Genomic DNA, 22,399 nt, shown 5'->3' on the forward strand with positions numbered 1-22,399 from the left:
AATATTTAACCTCAGTTCATACACCTTCTATTAATCCATACTAAAGGCCTACACGGTACGTCATTCCCGTGTAAAATGTTATCCCTGTGTGATCAAAATGAACCAGGCGAGCATGATTTTGTCCATAACAATATCTGAACAGACCATGTAACAAAAAAAGGCTATTAAATTAATCCAAACTTAAATAATAAAACACAGAGCAGACTCAATACTAAAGGTCTCTGTTAAAAATGGAAATTCATATGAAGGGTTAGACCACCATCTGGTGGCCATCAGTATTGACACAGTCTTCAAACGTACTGTATTCATACATAAGAGAACAAAAAACGGTTATGTTTCCTTATTTATTGGTAATATTCAAACAACATTCTCTGTCCATCTGAGAGCTGACGTTAATAATATTTGTTGTCAATGGGACTAGACAAACAAGCACAATCTAGCAATGCATGCACCTTTAAGCAAGACAATACACATCACATACATAGGATGTCAAGTAGAGAGAAAGTGTTAGTGACCATGAAACGATATGACAAACATGCTTTTAAAAACATTACAAGAAAGTGACATTGCAGTATATATGAGAAGCTGCTGAAAAAACAGATGTTTAAGGCATTGGTCAGTTGGTCCTGTATCTTCCTCCTCACAGATACAACCTCTCTCCTCCAGCATGTCTTTCAGCATATGGCTGAGAGGTGTGTGTGTCAGACACTGGAAGGATGGTTAACCTGAGATAGAAGACATGTAGCAGTGTCACAAGCCGTATTCCAGCCGTGTGCTAGCTAAAACACCGGAGCTGCTAAGCTTATTCATTTATTTGAAATATGTAAATGGTGGACTTAAGCATGTGGATAATCTGATTGTGTTTCTGAGCAATAAATTATAAGGTGAATTGTATTCATGTTATATAGTTGCATTAACTTCATATAGCGTACTTTACAAATACAATATGTACAACAAGCTAACTTACAAACCACAACTCCCACAATCAAGTCTGCCTTTAATCTGGAGATTCCTTAATATGCACATTCACATGAAAAGTTCACTTCCTGTCTACCGACCAGCAATGCAGGAATCTTGAACACATTTATTATAATTTTTCAGCAATTTGATCCTGTCTCAACTGCAATTAGAAAAATATCCAATAAGGTTTCTGTGTTGGAAAGCAGACAGTAACATATTGTCCTCCTATCTTGAAGTCTGGACTGAACAGTCCACTGACAGATACACCTGGTAAGGATGGTGAACTTCAAAGACTAGCAGTAGACACATTGACTGTTGCTTGTTTAGGATGAGTGGTCTGACTAAGACAGGACAGATCTGTACGAGTGTATATGCCTACCTTCAACAAGTCTGTGAGTGTATATATCGACTCACCACATTGTCAAAAGTATATTTTGGTCCCATTACTAACCCCCAATGTTTGGAGTGTAAACCCGCCAGCAAACATCCTTTCCACTATGGCAGTTAGTGGGTCGACACTTCAACACTTTTGAAGTAGCAGACATTTACGATGGCAGAACCCAGAGGGAGATAACGGTACTTCTTGGTCCTCAAACAATTTCAGTCAGGATCCCTTTTCAAAACTGATAACCACCTGCAGCCACCCCCCCAACCCCCAGTTTAAGATCCACTGACATTAACCCTCCCTTTGGCTCTAGAGGTCCATACAGCAGCACATCCTTCCACCATTGTTGTCTCTTTCCCCAGGCTGAAGTCACTGCTTCTTTACTTAGAGTTTTAAAAGCAACATTTTTCTAAACATTGCACGCATTGCATTACTGTCAAGGGATTTCATATTTAAGATATTACATTCTATCATTAATTTCGTTTTTCTAGGTCAAAGTACACGGCAGATGCTATGAAAGCCAAAGCATTTTGCTCTTCGAAGGCAGTCTGTGCTGAACTCATTAACATATTTGAAATCATACGTTCAATGATTATATCATTTATGATGCAGTTATGATATGGAGAACACTAAATCTTTTTTATCAAACCACTGAATCATCATCATCTGATGATTTCAGACTTATCTAATTGGCACATACTTCACCAGGCTTACTGCGGGCCACAATCAGCAACTGCTCCTCAGGATTGCACTCATTTAAAAAGCTCCAGGAATCATTCTCACATGAATCGAAACTGAAGTGAGGATGCTGCCTCAAAGCAGGTCCTAATATAGGATTCAAGTTTGGCAGCTACTTCACAATCGTACAGAAGAAACAAAATGTAAAAAAAATGAAAACGAAATATGAAAAACTGAAGAGAATATATACCGTTAACCTTATTAGGGAAGCCCTTTACATGTGATCCCGCATTTTCAGCAAAGGTGAATTCGGGGAGACGCAGAAAGATTCCAAAGGGTGGGGTGGGGGGTGGGTGGGTCAAAGGGCAAGGAGTAATGGGGGGGGGGGGGGTTACAGGCACTCGGACAGCACTTCACACTTTTCTGAGGAGGATCTGAGATGGGACGGGGGGTCGACGGTGAAGCTCTGGCTCAGCTGGATCTTCAGCTTCTCCACCTCGTAGTTGTGCAGGTACTCCTGGATCAGGTAGCGCTCCCGCTTGATTCGGGCCTTCACCTCCGACGGCACGTCAGGGATCATCCACGCCACAAAGAACTTCACCACAAACACCACGTGCTGGGGTGAAGAGGAGGGAGTAGAGGTGAAGGAGGGCAGGGGGAGGAAAAAAGGAGACAGGAGTTACAGAATGGGTGTACGGAGGTATAACAGGATTGGTCAAGGCTAATTACTAACCTACCTGCACAATTGCTTATTGATTGATCAACTAAGGACACTTTGTCACCACACACTATACCAAACAATCTCCCACAGCACATTATGTTAGGCTTTACCTTGGTGAGTCTTACCTCCATTATGATGATAAAGGCTAGCTTGGCGGCCAGAATATGCCAGAACTGCATGGTGTGTGCGTATTGCCTGGGGTGTCCGGGAGGGTAGCGATAGTCTCTATACCTGAACAAACACACACAAGAACACAATCAACGCACACAGTCTTCTCTCCAAACCACTGTGTCAACACCTTTTATTTTATTTTTCCAATGAACGCAGGTACCTAAAAGCAGCTGCTGATCGAAACACTGATTAACTCAACAATAAGGGGACATTGTGCCGCTCTCTGTGTGTTCCTGAAAGTGTTATAGGAGGCTCACTCAGCACTGGGTCTGTGTGGGTCAATGTGTGTGTGTGTACCTGCAGGTGGTTATGGTCTGGTTGTTGTACCAGGCCGGACTCTCCCCCTCCTCTGGCTGGCTGTACAGGGGGATCTGGGAGATGTTGTACACTGACAGACTGTTGTTGACGTAGCCACTCATAGATGCCTCGTGACTATCATGGTTGGCGTACAGGTAGACCAGCCGGGGAATCATGTCTGAGGTGAAGGCCATGATGAAGGCCTTTGGAGGGGGGGTGGAGAGAAAGAATTAGACAGAAGAGAGAAATTACAATATGCACAGGAGATTATAACACTGAGGTCATAGACTGTAATGCACGAGGGACATCATCAACCAGTCCTGTCCTCCCTCCCAAATAGGTAAGTGACTACAGACAAGATGGCCACCTCCCACTCAAATGAGTGACTACAGACAAGATGGCTGGCCATCGACTTACGTTGGTGACTACAGACAAGATGGCCACCACGTTGAGGATCTCCTGCCAGGCTCCGATGTTGCGTGCCTTGGCCGCCACAGGCCGTCTGAACTGGGTGGTGAACTTCCAGGCGTCCACGCGCACCTCCAGGATGTTGTTGCACAGAGCCAGGAGAGGAGCCAGGGGGAAGGAGGCCACGAACAGGGTGATGAAGCCAAACTGGATGACTAGAGGTTGGAACGGGAGGAGGGAGGGAAGGAAGTAGGGAGAGGCGGAGGGAGAGAGGGAAGTAGGGAGAGGCGGAGGGAGACAGGGAGAAGGGAGGGAAGTACAGAGTTAAGGAGAGAGGGAGGGAGTGAAGGAAGGAAGTGTGTGAGGGCATGACTCCTCTGCTGCTTGGGGGAGCGTCATCCTCACCCATCTCCAGGTACTCGTAGAAGAGGCCCAGCTGGGTGAAGTTCAGCAGGTCATGGTCCTGCTCCCAGCGGCTGTACTGCTGCTCAGGGTGGTTACGGGCCTTCCTGCTGCCCCACCAGTTACGCATCAGACTGGAGGAGGAGGGGAGGACAGGAGGAGGGATAGGGGTAGGAACAGGAAGGGAAGCGTTAGACACGATGGAGAAAGTAGCCCATCTAAAATAAGGGTATTTTGCATGCCCATCTATGATCTTGTGATCCCTAGTGTTAATGCCCAAGCTTAACGTGTCTATACTTCATAGTAGACAGACAGAGGGGTGAGGAGGAAGGGGGTCAGGGGTGACTCACGGCAGCAGGGCTTCCTGGATGTTCCCCCACAGCTGCTTCCCTACCATGACGATGACCAGCTGGGTGGTCAGCTCGATCAGACAGCCTCCCGGGTCACACTGGGGAACACAGACAAGTCACCTCAACTCCCTCCTGCACTCTACTCTCAGCAGCACAGGTGTGACACAAACTTTCAGGACTTATTTCACTATCATTAATCAGACTGGGGGTCACAAACAACTAAATACTGACATTAGGAAGACTTCCAGAGCCAACAGCCAAGAGATTTGATTGATGGACATCCATGATGAAATTGAACATTTTCTCCACTTGGAATTTTGACCTCATCCTCTAACCTAGGTGTGGGCTGAACCTACAGAGAGTGGAGCTGGGGTCAGATCTCACCTCCTCGTTCCTCAGTTTGCTCCACCCAAACATGTAGGTGTAGTCGCCAGGGTGACCCACAAACTTGCCCTTGAAGAAGGCCACGTAGAAGCAGGAAGAGTAGTAGTTGACGAACTGGAAGAAGAACATCTTCATGGTGAGCTTGTTCTCGTACTCCAGGTGGGTCTTGGGAATCTCTGAGATGTACGGAGAGAGAGAGAGAAGATCGATCACAAAACATTTCTACGTTGATCAAAGACATTCGATTCAGTGGGACTACAAGTAGAAGGAGAAGCCCTGTATAAACCCTTCTTATGGAAGTGACAACACCAGGAACATGGCCTCACCAAGGTCAGTGATCCAGATGGCCACCCTCTCGTAGAAGAAGTTGAGGATCATGATGATGACGAAGTTGATGCAGGAGGCGGTGACCGAGGTGGCGAGCTGAGGCGTGATGAGCGAGCCCAGCAGCTGGATCTTCCTGGTGGGGCTGTCCTTCATGATGCTGGCGAAGGCCGCAAACACCGCCAGACGATAGGCGATCACGCCGATGATGCAGGCCACGATCAGAGACATCTGGAGAGGACACACACACACAATGTACTGGGAACCTCACTGAGGTATATCCAACACACTCACACACACACACAATGTACTGGGAACCTCACTGAGGTATATCCAACACACTCACACACACACACAATGTACTGGGAACCTCACTGAGGTATATCCAACACACTCACACACACACACATCGTACTGGGAACCTCACTGAGGTATATCCAACACACTCACACACACACACAATGTACTGGGAACCTCACTGAGGTATATCTAACACACTCACACACACACACACACACACAATGTACTGGGAACCTCACTGAGGTATATCTAACACACTCACACACACACACAATGTACTGGGAACCTCACTGAGGTATATCTAACACACTCACACACACACACAATGTACTGGGAACCTCACTGAGGTATATCTAACACACTCACACACACACACAATGTACTGGGAACCTCACTGAGGTATATCTAACACACTCACACACACACACAATGTACTGGGAACCTCACTGAGGTATATCTAACACACTCACACACACACACACACACCATGTATCATGTATTGTAGTAGTTTACCCAGAAGAGGACGGTAGCTCCAGACAGACAGAAGCGTGCACACTTGCTGGTGGCAGGGAGATATGGTTCCATTTCCTGTTCAAAGAAGAAGTTCAGTTAAAAGGCAATCCAAACCCACTGTTGCACAAATGTAGCATCTAAAGATCGTCACATGCAATCAAATTAAAGCGGTCGAACATAAACAGTTCATTCAATACAGTCTATTCGGTGTGAGAGCATTGCTGTAGTCTAGGACTGTTTAGGAGTGAGCATACTGACTATATACCAAGCCATCATTTGATGGTGGGCATATGATTGGTCTTCGTGGGCATACAGCACATGCAGACTAGACCCCTGGGTGAGCGACAGGCCCTGGGCCTGAGGACTGCTGGTACCTGGGTGAGCGACAGGCCCTGGGCCTGGTTGGGAGGACTGCTGGTACCTGCGTGATCCGGTTGAGCCTGCGGCCGGTGCACTTGATCTCAAACTCGGGCCGGATCATCAGCTGTTGCTGCTCCTCCTCTAAATCCACCAGGTCCCACTCATACTCCAGCCGGGCCTGTCGCCGCTTCCAGAACTCCAGGAACAGGGTCACTAACCCACACACACACACATACACACACACACGGACGATACAGTACACAGGTTAGCACCCTCCCTGCAGAGCTGGGCTCACACTCTCTACGAGGAGGGCGAGGGGGGCATCAGAACAGGCCAGTTACACTCATTTAACAGCCTGGAGGAGACTGATTAAAGAGTATACTCTGTGGGGCTGCTCTGGGAAGGCTTCAGGGCTTCACTAGGGACCAGGAGGAGGCTCCAGGCTGTGCTGTGCAGCAGTCTTCCCAGCAGCCATCTGCCTGCCTCCCAGAGCAGGCTGCCTCCTCTCTCTTAAACAGGTTCAACTCGGTCCCAGACAGGGAAGCAGACACACTCACCCCAGATCCCCATAAAGATGGCAAAGAACACCGTTCCCTCATTGTCAAACAGATGGGATTGCTGGAAGAGAGAACAAGGAGGACAGCAGGGTGAGTTTCTTAGCAACCCGGAGGAAGTGACACGCTGTGGCTTGGCAACAGGGAGCGAGACAGTGCATGCAGTCTCAGCATGTACTGTCTCTATGGGCTGTTTGATTGACAGGTCCGGTTCCAACAATGACTTCTATCAGAGTTGTCCTGAGAAATATGGATAACATGGAGAAGGCAAATACATGGGCTATTCATTTAGAGCACAAAAAAATCGAATTATATGCCGAATATTGTATGATTATTGATGTTGAAATTGTATTCATATAATATCAGGAGTGGGAATCAATCATATTGATCCACTGTTCAATAAAACATCCAATCAATCTGCCCCTTGATTTGACTGTTTGATAGCATCTAGTTTGAAAGAGGTGAGGAATATAGGAGAGGGGAGGGGGAGGAGGAGGGTGAGAGTAAAGTGTGATGGGGGAGGGTGATATGTGCTGCCTCCACAGGGGAGGGGTGAGACAAAAGGATGAGGGTGGTGAGGAAAGGGGCTGAGTGCCTGTGAGGTAAGGGGCCCATGTGGTCTCACCCAGGAAGACAGGCAGGTAGAGTTGAGTTTCCAGTAGCTGCACTTCTTATCACAGAGCGGACACATCACTATACTGCCTCCAATGTCTGCATCACAGATCTCTTTACTGGGGTGACAAGAACAGAACTGGGAAAACAACACTTTTACAGACCTCCAGTAATACTGGGTTGTGTGTATATATAGTCTCTTTATGCTTTGTGTGTGTTTAAGAAAGTGAGATGATGAGAAAGCCAGTCTGTTGTGGTAAATGATCCCTAGCAGTTGAAAAGCTGCTCAACTCTGCCCCCTGGTGGTTCTGACCTGGAAATGTTGTCGTCGTAGCTCAGGACTCCATAGGTGAAGCAGATGACACCCATCACCGCAGCGAAGAACAGCATCTCCGTGTAGAAACCCAGCCACGCAAAGTAGATCCCAATCTTCTCCCCGTAGTACTTCCTGTGGGCAGCACATATGGGTGACAGCAGTGGGGGTTTAGAGTGGCACTTTGTCTTGAGACATGATCCATTCTCTTAAACTGGATGAGTAACTAAGTCACGATGGAGGTTAGATGGAGAGCTGGAAACGTCCAGGTCCAGACAGTAGAAGTTCTACCATGATTATGGTTCCACCCAGGCACTGAGCCACCTGAGGTGAATCACCTGCTATAGATCTGCAGATTAGCACAGCTCTCTGATGGGTGCCATACACTGACTCAGTGCATGGCTAAACAAACCCATGGTAGTACTTCTTCTGTCAATCTGACCTCAGGTCAGATCCAGCCCTCCGGTGACCCCTGTGATGCTGTGTCACCTGATGAGGTTGAGAGGCTGCTCTTTGTAGAAGCTGAGGAACCCGGCCCAGTGTCTGTACAGGTTGTATCTCTCACTCTCACACTCCGTGTTCCTCGCCCTTTTCCAGTATCGACACTGGGAACACAGGAAAGGAAGGTAGCATTTCATAAACGTAGCTTTGTGAAGTTTCAAGTTCGTATTTCAAAAGACCCCTAACACAGTTTACACTGTCTTGGGCCCATTTCCTTCCTGATATGAATATGTGTATGTGCATGGGAGGAAGGGGACTGCTTGTGCCACTTGTTCTTATTCAGAAGACTTCACAGATGATGACTGGAATATAGTTTGTTCACTTACTCATGACAAACGGCAACTTACAAATTGTGAGGTGGTTTACATAAGTGTCCGCCCAAAAAAGGGCTAAAAAGTCAACATAGAAGAAAAGTAGAAATAGAAGTTCAGGTCAGAAGAGTTTCTTTATTACATCATGAAGCGGGAAGGCGGCAGTGTAGGTCCCGTTGCTAAGTAACCGCTTGATCCCCTTCTTGTCCTTTTCCTTGCGGTCCTCCTTGTAGTACGGACAGCGGGCCAGGATGTAGTACACCTGGACAGGAAGTGACATCACTGGTTGACAACACAAATCAATTGGACAGAGAGAGAGAGAGAGAGACAGAGAGAGAGAGAGGGGGGGGAAGTGGAAGAGGGGCAGACAGTGTTTGTGGAAAACACCCGCGACCTCTGACCTTCCACGTGGACGCCGTCGCAGTACTCACTATTCTGTTCCTCGTGGAGGGAGGGAAGAAGGTCTCCTTGTCGTTGATGAGGAAGAAGTCGATCTTGCCCTTGTCGAAGGGCGAGGTGAAGTAGTCGGGCTCGGGGCGCATCACCCTCTCCGGCAGGCGGAAGGGGCGGGACAGCCACTCCAGGGGAACTTCCTGGGTGTGGATCATGTCGCTGGCCTGGGGGGGGGGGGGGTCACAAGTTCAACATTCATCTGAAATAAACATCTAAACATGGATGGACAAACGTACATTGTGTTGATGACCACTGTGGCATTTGATTTCCTAAATGAAAGGGGCAAAATTAAATGAATGAAATCCTAAAGGAAATGAAATGGTGACCAGGAAGGTTGGCCGTACACCGTGTAGGAGAGCCCAGGCGCGGACGTGAACAGGGCTACCTTGAAGGGGACCTTGATCTTCAGCACGTCTGCGTACGTGGCCAGGACCTCCCACGGAGCGTGGACCTTCAGGAAGTACGTCTTCCCATCATCAGAGTCCTGGGGACGGGGAGAGGGAAGGGGGAGGGAGCGAGACAGGAAGAAAGGAAAAGATGGGGGGAGGGAGGATGGAAGAGAGGGAGAGAGAGGGAGAGAGTGGGAGTAAGAGGGGGAGAAAGATTGTGCTAGGGATCTCTTAGGTTCCAACCGACACAAGCTGCAGTAGGATGATGATGACACACATTTGATGTCTTTGAGCATAAGCAAAGCCCTTTTATGAAGGGCTATACAAATGAAATGAGATTAGATTAGTAATTGCGGAGATGAAGAGCTGATGAGTGGTCCTCCCCTTTAAAGGTGTTTAGGGGAAAGGGCTGTACCTGCACACTCACCCCACTAGGGGGCGCCAGAACACTACAGTTGAGTTGCTTACCGATTTATCCTCAGTCTCCAGCTCCAGCCCTGCCTTGAGGAGGTTGGCCTCAAACTGCTTCCTTCTTTCCTACACACACACACACATACACACACACACACACACACACACATTTATCACTTGTACTCACTGTGAATTCTATTTTTGTTGCTTGCTTTCCTCCAGGTACACTCTAGCACTTTCGAGGATCATGTCGTTTAATTGCAACTTGTTTAACTACATGCTCTAGTGGTTCTTCCCATTGGCTTGTTTGAAATTGTGAACTTGCTTCTCACAATGTATGCTTCATGTTTTGGCTATCTCGTTGACTATCTCGTTGTTTATGATCATTGACCTATGCTCCTTTTGTTATTTTTTGTAAGTCGCTTTGGATAAAAGTGCCCGCTAAATGATTAAATGCAAATTAGGTGCCAAGGCAAACATGCATTGCCCTCTGAGTCCAGGCAATCTGTCACTGTATCTCTCTCTTCTTCCATCCTATCTTCATTCCTTCTCCTGCTACAGTTAACTGTCTCCAGCCAGTCACATTGTGGCAGACTGAGTATGAAAGCAGAAGTGTTGTGGTTCTGTGACCGCCGCCTCCCAGTGTGCCGTGCTGCATGCTCTGTTCTCCTCTGGCAGGGTGGTGAGGGGAGGTGAGGAGGTCGCCAGTGCTGCTGGGCACTCCGGGGCCAGGTCACGGTCCCTGGCTTCCTCTACCTCAGGAAGAGCTTGCTCCACTCAACACCCTTTGATTGTGTGGCAGCGCTGGCCTTTTGTTTTCTATCCGTTCAAACACCTTACATCTTTACCTAGCTACTCTCTCGTACCCCCACTGACCCACATTATTGTATCTTTGTGAGTTCCTTGAGTCAATTCATGAATTGTTCTTTCAATACTTTGAGACTGATGGTTGGTCTTGCAGTTCAGTCACGGCCTTTGAGGTGGGTTTTGCAATGGTGCCCAGGAACTAGGTTAACTGTGGAAAAGCCTGGCCATGTGATCAAGCCAAAATCAGCTGAACCAGCCAAACGAATGCAATAGCGCATCTCAGGACAACTTCCTGTCAACCACTTCCTCCCTGCCGCCCTTACTCCACCCTGAACGTGAGTCACCTCAGAATATGTGACTTGGCATCACATGACACAGAGCTGAGTCTTCGTGCTGTGCTTGAGTTTAGAATCTCAGATCTAATCACACAACTGCAATCTACACAGAGAACATTCTGTAGTTTCCTCTCAAGAGGTTTCTTAAAGAAAGAGAGGAAGGAAGGTAGCCTGTTGGGCCTGCTCTATGGTGGTGTGGTGGGGTGAGTGGGTGGGTGGGGTGTTCCCAGGTGCAGTCATCCCTTTCCTAGACAGCCACTCTATTTCAATAGAGACTACAGTTTAGCCCCGGCATGATTTCTATCTCTTTCAGGTCAGCAGACTGTTCTGTCCACCAGCAGCTGCCCTGGCTAAGGCCTGTCCCTGGGTTATATCATGTTCATATGAACTCTGTCAGAGTCCACAGGGTGATTTTATTTCCACTCCATTCTGTGTGCCCTGGGTCTCTGTGTACACACAAGGCTGTCTGTCTCTTTGTGTGTTGGTGTATTAGCTAAATTAGACCTCCGGGGGGTTAACTATTTACTCGCTGGTTCTTGGAAAGGGCAGACGTACATAAGCATGTACACGACAGCACATTTATTAATCATGAGCAGTATCTCATGTCCCGATAAAGTATCCGATGTCCCGCTCGTGCGTAGGAACAGCTCAGATTGAGGCCCAGCAGGGTGATGCAGTGTTTGAAGTGTCAGAGGGGGATGAGTGCCAGGGTCGTGGGTCACCATCAGCTGTGACACGAGTGTGACGGTGGTCACATGTGCTCACCTGCTTCTTCTCTCCGTCCCTGTCGTCGACGTAGGACAGGACAAAGTCGATCCTGCGGACTCCGTCCCTGAAGAACACTGTGTCCTTGTTCTGATTCAGATTGTCTGTCTGCAGGGGAGTCCCAATCACATGTTACAAACAGAACTAGCACATACACCCACACACTAACCCTGGCACACGTCAACAAACACGAGTTGGGAAGCAAACACACACCACTCGAACACTAACACACAATCACAGATTCAAGTTACATGAATGTTTGATTTAGTCTGAAAGATATGTGTGTTTAGAAAGCGAGCGGAGGCGAGATCATAGTTATTTTGAAGCAACCGAAGCAAACACGGGCAGTGACTTTTGGACTCCCTCCAGTGACTGGTAAAGGCCAGGCCTGTTATTATACTAAACTTGGCCAAGACTAGGGTGCACAATCGGACTTACAGTACAGAACCAGAGTCTGAAATGATGTTGTTTTGGCCTTACTGTTAACCATCTATATATGAACTCCTACCATAGCGAGCTCTTTAATTCAAAGAGCCATGCAATACCATGATTACAGAGCTATCGTACAAAATTGAACATTACAAACCAGAAAGAATTCAAAGTTTGGATTTAGATTTTGCAAGAGCAGCATAACTCCCATTGCCCAACTGACCGAGCCACTGGGGACTGGCTGTGACCTTAGCCTGGGCTGAGGAGCATGTCTCCTCCCTGTGGTGCCTGGGTGTCAGACCAGGACCCAGAGGGAGCCAGAGGGAGGCATTAGTCTGCCTTTCTCATGGTTGCTATGTGGTCTCAGAGTATCTGTCTACACTCCTATAACACTCCCACAGCCTGGCATCTGGTTTCTGCTTTTATGGAGGTAGAAACCGAAACAAACAGCCACAGGCTGGTGCTCGAGTTCCCCTAGCTAGCAGCTAACAACATCTGTGCTATTTGGACTTCGTTTCCACCCTCCTCATCCCCTTCCACATTGTTAGCAGAAGTCACCACACTCTCCCTCCTGTCTCCCCCCACTTAACATTCTGGATGTGGCAGCCGACACACAGCCTAGACACTGCAGGACAGTGCTCTTGTGTGGGTGCCCACAGCGAGGTACACACCGCACTGTGCCAGTTCATTTGTTTATTGGCAGCTTCCCTGAGGTTGAGCCTGGGCTGAGGGGGGAGGAAGGGGCCTCAGACAGAAACAAGGAAAGAGGAGGGAACGAAAGGAGAAGAATAGCAGAGATTGTAGCAGAGAGGTCTAGAAATGAAGAGAGGTCAAAGAGGAGAGAAGGAGAAGTGGAAACCAAACAAAAGGGTAGGGGCTGAGGAGTCAAGTGGAGCAAACGAAGAGAGGAGAAAAGAAGAGAGGAGAGCATACAAGTTGTTGAAGAACGCAGGGTGGAGCACAGGAGGGGGGAAAGGCCTATAGTCATATCCTTTAAAATAACTAAGGTTATATCACAGGAAGTGGGTTGCCAGGTTAAAAGGTTGCCAGATATGTAACACCAAACAAAGAAAAAGTCCACCCAGCTATAACCCAGCCTACAGACCAGAATGGTCAGTCAGACCATGAGTCAGTCAGTCAGCTCCTAGCCTGCAGACCCCTCCATGGGTGTACATGAGAGACCCTCTGCACCTGCTCCCCCAGCATGACTCTCAGACAGGAAGGAAGTGGGTAGGAAGCTGATTACAAGCCGCAAAATGTGGTTCAACATTTACATGAAATACAGAGTGGAGGAGAAGTGCTTGTGATACACGTGTCAGTGAGACACCAGTAAACACACCTCCATTCAGTCAGTCAGTCAGTGAGCTCTATATTGCTCTAGGTGACACTGTTAACCTGTCCTGTAAGAACACATCATCTGGCCCAGACCATCCTCTGGTACTAACACTCCTGGACCAGGTAGATGTGAATATCTCTCCTGAACAGTAAACTTAATCAGTGACCAGTGTACAATTGGTAATTGTTTTCAGAAACACACACCAACTTCACTAAATGACTCACACGATCAAGTGAGAGAAAGTATAAATATATGAAATACATCTAAGCTTTAAATACGAAAGGGTAAATCCGTTGAATGAATAATTAATTAGGTTCCAGAGAGGCAGTGTAACTGTCAGTCTGGGTGTAACCATGGGGAAAGCTAAATGTTGCCACGACAGCAGTTCGCACGAGACACATCAATCTTCTGACTGAGCAGGGCAGTGTTTCAAGAGTCTGATGTCAGACACACACAAACACACGCAGAGCAAAACAACCTCCTGCTGTACCTCCAGCTCTCCTTATCACGACAGAAGCCTCAGTAGGGCATATTGATCCCAGTTGAAAAGGGAGCAAGAGTTAAACCTCCGCCAGACAATCACTCCCTCCGCACACTGACACAGAACCTTGAGGGCAATGGTTCATTCACAGCTCCCATGATAACCCTAGACCTTATCACGCAGGCTAAATAAGCTGCATGCTCTGTGCTTTAGTTGCTGTTGAAATGTCATTAAGGGCCAGCCAGTCAGGCACTAGTGGGTCAACAAAGTCTATGTCGTGAAACAGGAAGACAGATGAACACTCCTAGAGGAAATGACATCATGATGAAATCAGTGCTGCTGATAAGCCTGCAGGTCAGATGAGGGATGCTGTGTGGGTGTCTAGCCTGCAGAGGTGGCAGGGTCTGGGGCTGTGGAACGGGCTGGGAAGGGGGTCTGACTGGAGGTGCAGGCCTGCTGTGTGTGTGTGTGTGTGTGTGTGTAGGGAGTCCTTGCTTCTGGCTCTGTGTGTGTGTTCATGCGTGTGTGTTTTGGTGTAGGGTTTCTTGCCTCTGTGTGTGTATGAAGTTGTTACATGTATTCCTGAAGCAGAGGTTTTAAACACACGTGTGTGTGTGTGTGTGTGTGTGTGTGTGTGTAAGGTCTCCTTACCTCTGTGTGTCCAGGCAGCATGTTCCCTCGGTCAGCCATGTTGTTGATCCCGTTACCGCTTTTCTCATCTGGGTAGGAAACAGACACGCCCCCCCCGCAGGGTTAATACCACACACTGAGGATGACTTGTGAGTAAGGCTGGGAGAGAGAGAGAGAGAGAGAGAGAGAGAGAGAGAGAGAGAGAGAGAGAGAGAGAGAGAGAGAGAGAGAGAGAGAGAGGTTACCGCTTTTCTCATCTGGGTAGGAAACAGACACGCCCCCCGCAGGGTTAATACCACACACTGAGGATGACTTGTGAGTAAGGCTGGGAGAGAGAGAGAGAGAGAGAGAGAGAGAGAGAGAGAGAGGAGAGAGAGAGAGAGAGAGAGAGAGAGAGAGAGAGAGAGAGAGAGAGAGAGAGAGAGAGAGAGAGAGAGAGAGAGAGAGAGAGAGAGAGAGAGAGAGAGAGAGAGAGAGGTTACCGCTTTTCTCATCTGGGTAGGAAACAGACACGCCCCCCGCAGGGTTAATACCACACACTGAGGATGACTTGTGAGTAAGGCTGGGAGAGAGAGAGAGAGAGAGAGAGAGAGAGAGAGAGAGAGAGAGAGAGAGAGAGAGAGAGAGAGAGAGAGAGAGAGAGAGAGAGAGAGAGAGAGAGAGAGAGAGAGGAGAGAGAGAGAGAGAGAGAGAGAGAGAGAGAGAGAGATGGGTACTACCGAGTACGGATGACACAATCATCATTTTATGAATTCTGTAATCTCTCTGAGGTTGAATCACTGAAACCTGGAGTACACAGTCATGTCAGATTCATACCTAACTCAGTCTTTTACATAGCAAGACACACACCACACACACACACACAGCATTCTTGCAGTTCTCTCCCCCAGTCTGGCAGTGGAAATGTTCTCATGTGTCAGAGGGGCTGCTCAGAGTAATTCTCCTCCTGTTTCTGAGCTCTGGGAAGCAGCACTTCCTGTGGGGGAGGATGGGAACATGCAGAAAAGGGGGGAGGGGGTGCAGCCAGGCCTCCCCTGACTGGACACACTTCACCCTTAAGAAACAACAGCTCTCCTGGGATTGGATGAAGGGCATAGTTTAAAATCCAGAGGTGTGACGGACACCACCTTGAGCCAATGAGAGTCCAGAGGGTGTGGGCTGGCTGGCCAGCTCCAGAGTACGGAGGAAGGCAAAGAGACTCAGCCTGGTGGAATGCTGCGTTAGCAGAGCAGAGCTGGCTGAGGGGGTTTTCTCTCTGTGTGAGGTAATGTTGACTGTGCTGCTGCTGCTGCTGCAAAGCAAAGCAAACAAAATATCATGGCCAGTGGGCCCAATGACCATGAACGTCCTGCTAACCAGACCAGCTGTTAGCCCAGGCCAGGCAGCGTCAAGGATCTCTCTCTCTCCTCTCTCTCTCTCTCTCTCTCTCTCTCTCTCTCTCTCTCTCTCTCTCTCTCTCTCTCGCTCTTGCAAATGGAGAGAGACACACATGTGAATAGAGATAGACACAAACATGAATACAAACACACACACACGCACGAGTGGAGGCAGATGAACACACAGCCTTCTGTTAGCGTCTCCATTAAAGGATCCATATAAAACACAGGCTTGCAGTGGGGCTCACACACACACACACACACTTCTGTGTGATGATGATGATGACGTAACACCAAAACACCACCTTAGTCCCAAACTGGAACACATTGACATGAAGCCCAGCTGGAGGAGAGGTGCTTGTGATCGACACGTCAGTGAAACACCCACTTACAGTAAACACACCTCCAGCCAGCCAGTCAGCCAGCTCCATACTGCTCTAGGTGACACTGTTAAGCCCCTGATGAGGGAGGGAACAGTAAACTCATCCATTATCAGTTAAAAAAAGAGACCAGTGTACAGTTGCACATTAGAAACACACACACATACACACACACCAACTTCACTAAAGTTCCAGTACTTGACATGACAGTGTGAATCAGCAGGAACGTGTAGGCTAATCATGTCCTTCACTGTGCCACATGGAGAACAATAAGCTCATTGAACAATGCACAGTTCTTCAACGGCGAGCGAGTCTTCAGCAGGGTAAAGTGTAGGCAGTACAGGTGGGGGTGGGGGGGGCAATGGGTGATAGGTGTGTGGGAGGAGGGTAGAGAGGGGGTTGGAAGGACACAGGCTCGCCAGGGTCTTGCTTCATAGAGGAGATGATGGTAGAGAAACCACACAGCACTCGCTCAGAGCAGGACATTCCAGCAAGATCAGACAAGCCCGGGCCAGACCCAGCCAGCACCAGACAAACCAGCCAGCATTCTACACTTGACTGAGCAAGTCCAGGTACACACTAGGCCAGCAGCAGTGACACACTATGACAGCAGCAGTAACACACTATGACACCAGCAGTAACACACTATGACACCAGCAGTAACACACTATGACACCAGCAGTAACACACTATGACACCAGCAGTAACACACTATGACACCAGCAGAGGAGAATAGATGAAAACAAGAGAAAGAGAATAGGACAAAATGAGAGGTAAAGAGGAGAAAAGGGAAAATAAAAGTCCATCAAAAGTAGGAGAGCTTGGGATGAGATGAGGACAGAAGGAGGGGAAGAGGATGACATGAAGGGTTCGGCCAGACAGGTGTCACATGAAGCCTCAGACCTGGCTGTACCTGAGGAGAGGGGGGTCATCCTGAATGAAGTCAGCACGGCCACACCATCTTCAGAGGAGACACACACACACAGAACGTTAGGGATATAGTTAGTCAACACAGCCACACCATCCTTAGAAGAGACACATATACACCCCCACACACACACAGATAGAGTTAGGGAAGGTTAGGGAGTTAGTCAGCATGGCATACTCCTTCTTTAGAGGAGATACACACACACACACACACAGAAAGTCAGGGAGATACAAACAGTTAGTCAGCACGGCACACTCCATCTTTAGACGACACATACACGCAAACACACACACACACGGCAAGTTGGGGAGTTGGAGGGAGTGGGTCAGCTGTGCACACAAGACAGCGGAGACCAGAATCCCACGTGTCCCAAACAGAGCTGTTCATTCTGGTCGAGAGAAACCAAGTCTGATCCTGTTAGAGAGCCCCACCTGCCCTGCTGCCCTCAAACACAACAGTCACATGTCCCTGCACAGGAAAACAATGGTACCAAACAGAACCACGCGTGGTCGTAGTGCTCAGTCCTGTTGATGTGGAGTTGCTGCAGTCAGACAGGAGAACTGTAACTTTCATCATTTTCGAAGAAAACGTTTCTGCTTCCTGTAATGAAGGACCCACAAGGCAGCCTGGACTATAAATAGCATCATTGTTTAACTCAAGACCCGAGTCACGCTGCTCACATCAGAATGAGTCGAACTACGAATAATCAGACCTCTTCACCACTGGGTTGAGGAAATGCTAACATTGTGCACACTCATGGAAATCACAAATAGGATCAGACGAGATTATGACTCGCTTTACTGACCACGCATTAGCCTGAACGTTGAACTACAAGACCATTCTCCAATTAAAAAGACACAGTCAAAGACATTGTTTTGGACTGATCTCAATCTGTGTCCAGCCCTGCAGGTCTATGTGACCCCTACGACCTGAGACCTGACCAGAGAGGGACAGATCAGGAGCAGAGGTCAAGGTCCTGCTCTAAGGTTCAAGTTGAACTGGAAGCCATCCAGTACAAGCACACTGGTATCACTATACTTGGACGCAAAATGACCTTTCATTGCTAACATTTTTATCTTCTCAGTACAGCTTAAGTCAAAACTAAAAAGAACATTCCGGCCGGACACATTTTTTTCTTGAGGAAAGGCTGAGCCTCCTTCCTAACCTATACAAATGAAGCATATCATAATGAAAAATGAATAAAGACATGATAATGAAAGGAGACATCTTACATTTACATTGAGTCATTTAGCAGACGCTCTTATCCAGAGCGACTTACAGTAAGTACAGGGACATTCCCCCCGAGGCAAGTAGGGTGAAGTGCCTTGCCCAAGGACACAACGTCATTTTGGTGTGGCCGGGCATCGAACTGGCGACCTTCAGATTACTAGCCCGATTCCCTAACCGCTCAGCCACCTGACTCCCCTTATCTTGACTGTCACCAGAGCACTGTGGAAAGACATCTTACCTGCCACAGAGAGAATCAAACTTCTACAAAACCACTTGCTTTCATAAACGGTGTGTGTGAAGCGCCTCCGTCATACACACAATAGCTGTTTATTTCTCTTGAGGAACCGGAGCCCTCCTCTTTATCTCCTTATCTCCAGGATCCCACAGTCCCAGTGGAGCCCAGGGTCTTGACGAGGTCCGGAAGCCTGAGCAGCAATGCTCCAGCAGCTCCCCGGGACTCAACAGGTCATGGAGCAGCTAGATAGGACAGCTCATACTTTATCTACTCATGCACACACACCACAAAGTATCCTCCTTCTTTTTTTGCCTATCCTCTCTCTCACTTTCCTTCTCGAGATCCTTCTTTCTCTCTGAGGCCTCCCCATCGTTGTACCATGGTTGCGCCAGGGTTGTCCCTGGGTTGTCCCGTGCAGAGCTCAGTCTATATTCAGATTGCGTTCCCCTACCCTGTCTGCATGGACCAACTATCAAAGAGACCTTACAATTACAGTGCCAGTTTCCATAGCAACGGCCGGCCCTCCCCTAGACAGTGAGCCAAAGCTGAACGCCCTCCCTCCCCTCCCTCCCCTCCAACCCCCCTCACCTCCTTCCCAACCCAGACAGAGAGCTCCAAACAAGGAGGTCCAAACTTCCTCGGAGAGAAAACTCTTATTTAAATCGCCTTATGTGGAGTAAGCGCTGAAATGAAAAGACATGATGTGCATGCTAGCCTTGGTTTGTGCGTCTAAGTTGACCAATGGGGTAATGGGAACTGCACGCACACTCTCAGTAAATCTCCGAGCAGGGAGCTTGAGGTTGATAGCACTTAGGCGTAATGAATAGCTGATGTTACCAGGGGACACAGAGTGAAGGTGGAGGATTACACCCCTCTCACCATCACATTAGTGAGCACTACTTTGACAGCTCTTCCAACTCAGAGCCTATTCAGTGTAGTCATTGTGTAGATCGTAAGTCATAGCCTACTCTGTGGTGGAGCACTCTGTATTGAGCCACCAACAGAAAACCAAACCACTTAGTATTTAACCCTTGTGTTATCTTCGGGTCATTGTGACCCTTCAGTCATTGAGACCTCAGACAGAAATAAAGTGAAGCATTTTATTTTAATTGTCGGGCTGTCCCCCACAGCGCGAAGGTTAAAAGAAAATGCTTTTTATTTGGTTTTGTATTTGGGTAAAGTTGTCGCAGCACAACGATGGGTCGTTGGGTCAGTGTGATCCGAAGGCAGAACAAGGGTTAATTAGTTTGAGTAATTTTGCTGTTGAAGACAAGAGTTCTTAAAGTGATTGTAGTATTAGTTGATAACTAACATGAAATGTAACCAATTCCGACATAAATGTGTCATTATTGAAAACCCAGTGGCTTTGAAAGATTACTTATTCTCCTGGCTGCACTGAGCCCTCTGCAGGCTTGGCCAAGTCCTTAGGTGACAGTCAGCCAGACAATCCACACACACAAACACACACACACGAGGTGAGGTGAGCAAAGGAACAGTTTCCCGGCACGCCACCCTCCCTCCCACCCCCCCACCCCCTTCATGAGCCTGACGGTTTGGGCAGAGCTGATAACAGCCTGGACAAGGCTGCTGGAAGGAGAGGCTACTCTGTAAACATCACATAAGGCCTTTAGTAACAAGGGAACCCTCATTAACACGAGCACTAACCGAGACACTTTAACAGAAAGGGACACAAAGGAACCGAGGAAAGATTGTCATTAAATTAACCTGCTTGGTTTACTTCTCACTAAATGTCACCATTATCACTGGACAAGAAAAACAGGTCTTCTCCTCAGAGAGATAGAGTGCTAGGGTTAGGGTTCGGGTTATTTACTGTTATTTACCTCAGGCTGTTCTACATACTGTAGCTTCCATTCTGCTAAAAAGGTCATCTGGATAAGCTTTCTGCTTCAAGTTAAAATGTTAGTTATTTGTAGTCATGTGAGAATTACTCAACAACAACATACTCATATCTAGTGGTATGTGAGAAAAGATTATTTGTTTCACAATGCTGAACTCGTTTGAATAATTGATCCTCAATTGTAAACCCAAACAATCTCGCTATGAAAACACAAAGATGTTACTAAAAGGGTATTGAAACAATGACCGCAGTTAGAAAAACATCCGTCATAGAAGCTGTAGAAAGCTGGTTACGGTGTGTCGAGGGTCATGATGAGACTGCTGTAGAGACCAGGGTGTGGTCAGAGAGGTAAAATGGTGAAGCTCTCCAATTTATCTTCATGCACTGCAAACTGGGATCATATTTCCATATTACAACTACTGCGGTAAAAGTCGGGGTGACTGTACCATCATTAATTCTTAATGAGTTCATGGCTCAATAATATTTTCCCTGCGGAACTCATGGATAATCAGGTTTGGAGATATTGCAATTCTATGACTCCCATTATGCTTAGGACAGGCCCTTTCTTAATTGTCATTTTCCCTCTCTCTGAAAAGTGAGAGGAGTTTGTAAAGAGTTTATGAGTTGGGTGCCCGATGGAGGCTGAGGCTCATGCTATTTAATGTGCTGTGGACAGTCCTAGCAGGAACAAGGGAGAACAAGCAAAGTGATCTACACTGTACTAATCAGGGCTGTCTTTAGAGGGGAGGCCTCGCTGTAGACCCAGTGCAGGCAGGCTTCATGCAGCATTCCTGTGTATTGATGAGAGACTAACGTGTGGAATAGCATAATTTCTGTGAATAGATGGACGGTGGGCAGAGAAGTGACGACTATCCAGTATCAGCAACATTAACATCAACTGGAGCCATCCATCATTAGGACTTTGAATCACACCTGGAACACATGTAATCATGAATAGTGAACACACGCAATATACCTAAATCAAATAGGCTATTACAAGTACGCCTATTGTAGTGGGGTGAGGGGTGAATATTTGAGTGTGTCAACATTGTACCAGTAAGCAGTGCAGACGGAGCTAGAATACAAAAACTATATCGTCACAGCTCATGACGTCACCTGGTTTAGACTATGATATGCGTATTTAATCGAATCATTCCATGGGGTTATAATAGGATGGAGAAAGTATCCAACACGTGTTACATCACTCTTTCCTAAAAGTACGCGTATTAACATTGCTGCATGCAATTGCATGCTTTCAATAACACCTATTTATCAAAGCTAACTGTATGTTCAAAAGTTACTGGGTTTATAGCATGATAGATACGATTACAAAATAAGAGGATTGTCTGAATCCCAGTTGAATTGCGTTAGCACAGTAACCAGATTGCTTTGATCTCACCGTCCACACGCTTCCAATGCAAGAACACATAAGCAAGGTAGCTTCGCCTGAACCTCGCCGACTTTACCTTCAATTTGGGAATCCGTCGCGCTCTTCATCTCTATTAAAGTTTCATCCCTCGCCTTTCCCGTTATCCGTTTCATCCTGGCCGACGGACTGTCGCCCTTTCAAGGATTGAAAAGCGCGTGGACTTGACGGTCCCTAATGAACCCCGAATCTTTCTAAGCCGAAAATACGCCACTTTAATATCGCGTCGCAGTGAAGGATCCTCGCCGAAAGTGCCAATTCTGACATACATGCCCCGGTAAATCTGTTAAACTATGTTATGTTAAGATGTTGTCACCTAGGTTGATAAAGGGGAGTGGTCAACCAAGACTCATTTTATGTCGGCAGAATGTGCGTGAGCCCGTAGT

The 22,399-nt window shown here is 47.6% G+C and overlaps 1 protein-coding gene across 5 annotated transcripts; it reads right to left on the minus strand.

Moving 5' to 3' along the window:
* Positions 1-330: 330 nt before the first annotated feature.
* Positions 331-22,362, minus strand: ano5b (anoctamin 5b). 5 transcript variants are annotated; one of them, XM_047041845.1, is made up of 22 exons: positions 22,054-22,362; positions 17,250-17,297; positions 14,602-14,669; positions 11,705-11,812; positions 9,855-9,923; positions 9,383-9,481; positions 8,976-9,161; positions 8,687-8,806; positions 8,222-8,337; positions 7,733-7,867; positions 7,433-7,538; positions 6,811-6,871; positions 6,315-6,466; positions 5,894-5,968; positions 5,083-5,311; positions 4,757-4,932; positions 4,373-4,470; positions 4,026-4,156; positions 3,630-3,835; positions 3,213-3,415; positions 2,870-2,975; positions 331-2,639 (listed from the first exon to the last, which is right to left on the minus strand). In XM_047041845.1, the coding sequence occupies exons 1-22, from the start codon at positions 22,127-22,129 to the stop codon at positions 2,415-2,417; spliced, it is 2,793 nt and encodes a 930-aa protein (XP_046897801.1). In that variant the 5' UTR covers positions 22,130-22,362; the 3' UTR covers positions 331-2,414. The 5 variants fall into 5 exon arrangements, with proteins under 5 accessions (XP_046897801.1, XP_046897804.1, XP_046897802.1 ...); XM_047041848.1 differs by lacking the exon at positions 22,054-22,362 and adding an exon at positions 18,733-19,260; XM_047041846.1 differs by lacking the exon at positions 17,250-17,297 and having other exon boundaries at positions 22,054-22,361.
* Positions 22,363-22,399: the final 37 nt, after the last annotated feature.

This window comes from Hypomesus transpacificus, chromosome 19 (assembly GCF_021917145.1).
Source record: "Hypomesus transpacificus isolate Combined female chromosome 19, fHypTra1, whole genome shotgun sequence".
NCBI classification, from domain to species: domain Eukaryota; kingdom Metazoa; phylum Chordata; class Actinopteri; order Osmeriformes; family Osmeridae; genus Hypomesus; species Hypomesus transpacificus.